Source organism: Macadamia integrifolia, chromosome 4 (assembly GCF_013358625.1).
Source record: "Macadamia integrifolia cultivar HAES 741 chromosome 4, SCU_Mint_v3, whole genome shotgun sequence".
NCBI lineage: Eukaryota > Viridiplantae > Streptophyta > Magnoliopsida > Proteales > Proteaceae > Macadamia > Macadamia integrifolia.
This window is the reverse complement of record NC_056560.1, coordinates 32,687,012-32,691,380: the sequence shown is the minus strand read 5'-3', so window position 1 is coordinate 32,691,380 and position 4,369 is coordinate 32,687,012. Positions and strand designations below refer to the sequence as shown.

Genomic DNA, 4,369 nt, shown 5'->3' with positions numbered 1-4,369 from the left:
TTGGACTTCAACCCTAGGTTTGAAACACAAGTTATTAATTGGGGAAGAGTTTTTTTTTTTTTTTAATGAATTTTTTTTTTTAGAATCGATATGTAGTCTCTTAGGCAAATGAGTTTCATCATTAATTTCAGCCCTTATTATAGAAATCGAATTAACCTTCTTCATTTTATTCAAAAGTCGATGTTATGACTTAAAGAGTTTTTCTCTTCACCGTGGGTGGAAAAAAAAAAAACTCAGTTTTTATTTTTATTAGTTGGTGCTTAAGGTTTTGTTGTATTAGTCGAATTGGGTCAAGGCTCAGTTTATTTTTTAGGTTACTCACTTGGGGTAAGTATGGACCCACTGAGTTTAGGAACCCTAATTGGTTAGATCTCTATAAATAAGAGATTTGGCAAAGACAAAGTAAGGTTTTTGACCTTATCTCAAGAGCTCTATCTTTCTCTCCCTATTCTTTTTTTTCTCCCAATTGAGAATGTCTCTAACGAACTCCATTGTTATCCTTGGATTTAGAAGATGGAACTTTACTTAACGAGATTGTCACAAACCATCAATTAAGATTGGCGTGCAAAGTGTACGCCTACGGTAACCAAATCTATTCCTTTGCGAGAAAAGCTACATCAAGATAATCTTAGATCTCTGTTTCCTTTCCGTTTTACATGTTGCATATCGGCCAAGACCAATATTAGATACTGATATTATAAACATGCTAAAAAAAAAAATCCCCATGACCCTTTCTATTTTGTGAGGGAGCAAAGGTCAAAATTGAACAATGCATGTAAGAGGGAGATTAACAGAAAGAAAATAAAACTTCAAATCAGATTCAACAACCAAAAAAAGTAGCATGAGATTTCTGAACTTGTAACCAATGAAGAAGGTTGATGCACTTTTTTCCATTAATAAGTTAATTTTGTCAAAATCAAAGCTTAGATCTGAGACTTTGACCATAGTTAACTTGAGACATCCATTGTTTACCCAAAGCAACCAGCACCCCATCCTTCTTCCTCCTCAACTCCACTATTGTCAATGAAAACCTTTCTCTCTCTGCTACCATCTTACCTTCAATCTCCACCTCTTCCTGCAGTTTACATGAATAATCAAAACTTTAATTAAATGAACAATCTCAATCCATAAAAAAAAACAATCAAAAACCATAGAAAGATGAAAATGAAAATTGAAACCTGGATCTTAACAGTGTCAAAGTAAGAAATACTGAAATTAAGGGACACTTTGATGTCTCCTTCATAAGTTGCTATAACTGCACATCCAACTACATCAATAATGGTTGCTATTGCTCCCACATGACAGTTCCCACTTTGATCCTGCTTTGTGTTAATAAGATCAGAAAAAAAATAAAGAATTACTGAAGAAAGGGAGGAAGAAGAGAAGAAAACATGAGAGGATAGAAAGCAGAGAGAATAACAAATACAGCTAATTTATGGTGAAGTTTGAGGTTGCAGAAGAAATAGCCTTTCTGGGCCTTTAAAACTTGGATGTCACAAAGACTCAGGTATTCAATATCATTACTAATGCTACCCTCCTTTCCAAGACCTTCTATCCATTTCTTTGCTTTCTCCACCATGTTCTCTTCCTCTACCATCTTCAGAGACTTGTTTAGACACTCTATCTCCTCTCTCTGCAACTTTTTGACAAGAGAAGGTAGAGAGAAAGTGAAACCTATACCCAACATTTCTAATCAATAACAAGTAGGTTGTCATTTTCACTAAAAATAAGATAAAATAAAAATAATGAGTAGGTGACAGTACTACCATCTAAATCTTTGGTTGTCCTATTTAATTGTGCTTTGTTTTTTTATATTATTAATTCTGATTAAGGGTGTTAAAATCAAATCGGATCATTTACATTGAAATCATAAAACTGTTTAATAAATAGCTTGATTAGAATTTCAAAAGTAAAACCAATTAATTAAGTAATTTAAATCGAATCAAATCATTTAAGTAAACCGTTTAATCCATTAAATATACAAAATAAATGAAGTAATTCATGGTTAGAATTAAGAAAATATATATTCAAACCTTTTGAATAAAAAATGAAATTATATATATACATATAACCTTAAAATTATTAAAAGAAAACATATACCACTAAATAATTAAGTTCATTCATTAAAAAAATAAATAAATAAACAAATCAATTCAATGTTAAGATTACAAAATTTCAATAAAAAAGTTAAAAGAAAAAATAGTCATTTGAATAAAAATTTTAAAAACTTAATAAAACCTTTTAATTTTTACTCACCATGTTTGCCAGCGAATTGTGAAGTGCCTCAAAAGTCAAATCCGTGTGCTCCATAACAACTATTAATCTATTAAATATTAATTTTAAAGTTCAAAGAAATCAATTTTTGTTGACTAACATATATAGTTTTTTTTTTTTTTTTTCTAACATATATGGTTAATTAATACCAATAGAGGTTCTCCGTTTCTTTTTCTTATTTATTTTTTTATATATAAGAAGCTTCTCCTCGTTTCTCGAACATTATATTATTTAATCATAAAAAAAATATAAGAAATTTTTTTGGTGAAAAAAAAAAAAAAAAAGTTGACCATTCCCTTCTCCGTAAGAAAATGAGCCTTTTTTTTTTTAATTTGCCTTTTTTTCAGATCTTACAAGGTACCCCGCCTTCCATGGATTTAGGGAATAGTATTGGTATTGATATCTGTATTGGTATCGGTATTGTATATATCGATCAGTTTTACCTTCATTTTTTTTAAAAAGTACAATTTTTTTTACTGTCTTAACCCTGAAATGATACAAATAACCGATTCAGATCAGTCAAGAATTGAAGATCAGTCACAACAAATATTGATCCAATATAATACTAATACTTGAAACCATGCCACCTTCTCAAAATAACAGAAAGAGTTATGGGTGATATCCTCTTTTGGCTAGAAATAAATAATTTGAAGAGTTGGCGGATCAAATGGTTTTTTGAGGTAAAGGGCTTCAACCTCATAGGGTATGATTAAAGCTGATTGTGTTTCTGGGGTTGATTGAATCAACATTTTCTACTTTGTGAAAGCTGAGAAGTGTTCTAAATACTTTTTGACGGGTGATATTTTTTTTTATAAACTCCACTCAAGCCATTACATTATTGAAAGGGAGGGAGCTTTTGATTTCATCAGTAGGGATATGAGTGTAACGATGATCCAAGAGTCCAATCGATCGTTGGATCATTTCATTGGTTGAGAATTCTTTCTTTGTACGTAAGGGAAAATTTTCACAAAAATTAAGAACGATCGATCAAGTAAAGAGAAAATTTCCTTGCTATGAAAATCTGGACCCTTTCATTAGCATGGGGAAAGGGGTATTTTCAAACTTTTAATAAAGGGTGAGAGTTGATGATGACACATAATTTCATTCACAAGGTTCCATCACTAGTGGAAAGTAAAGCAAAACTTAATTCAAGAACAGTCTTCCGCAGTAGAATGGACCATATTTCCACCAAAAAAGAAAATTGAATGGACCATATGGAGGACTCATAGTTATTAATATCATAATGTTATCATCAGAGCCCAATATACATATGACACAAATATAGAATTGGTAGGTACAATTTTTTTTTTTTTACCCCGAATATTATATGGGACCCAGGGGAACCCCTAAGATATTATTAATAACAAAGAAAGAGAATACAAGGGGGGGACATAACCCGCCTTACCCCAATCCAACAAACAGAATCACTCGCACTCTAAAAGCACAACCAAAAACCCAAAGGAAAAACATTGCATTCTAAATATCCGCCACCCAGCTTTATCTTCCCTAACGATTTGGCTAAAGGCTTTAGGAAGAGTATGGGCATCAAGAAAAAATGAATCCGTAGTTGAAGCACATGCCAAGTTCACTAATCAATTTGCTACTCTATTACTCTCTCAAAAAAAAGAAAGAGGTTTGAGTTTGAAGAGAGTCACATAGAATCATTACCTCCTGAAACCAATACCAACAACTCCATAGATCGCAAAACCTATTAGATAGTGAGTTCACAATCAAAGTAGAATCGGAGCTAATAGAAAAATCTGAAAAGCCCATATTCATATATAACCTTAAATCATCCCTCAAAGCACGCAACTCAAGATTGAAAGTGCTATAAAAATTGAAATCTATTCACCATCTAGGAAGCACAATAAATAGAAAGAATAAATAATCACATAGAACCACAACATAAGGATTCATGTGGTTCGCAAGGTGCTTACTTTCACAGAAGAGAGAAAGCAATTTTCACAAACACTGGAATAATGGTTATACTCTTTAATTTCTTTCTCATGCCCCTCTATGTTAACAAAGAATTTCCAGTAATCCTAATCTCTACGGGATTTTAATGGCCCTTCAAAGGCAGCCCACAATCTAACTG

The 4,369-nt window shown here is 31.9% G+C and overlaps 1 protein-coding gene across 1 annotated transcript; it reads right to left on the bottom strand.

The window, feature by feature from the left end:
• Nucleotides 1-823: 823 nt before the first annotated feature.
• On the bottom strand, nt 824-1,678 carry LOC122077462. Its single transcript, XM_042643410.1, has 3 exons — nt 1,427-1,678; nt 1,179-1,319; nt 824-1,075 (listed from the first exon to the last, which is right to left on the bottom strand). The coding sequence occupies exons 1-3, from the start codon at nt 1,595-1,597 to the stop codon at nt 917-919; spliced, it is 471 nt and encodes a 156-aa protein (XP_042499344.1). The 5' UTR covers nt 1,598-1,678; the 3' UTR covers nt 824-916.
• Nucleotides 1,679-4,369: the final 2,691 nt, after the last annotated feature.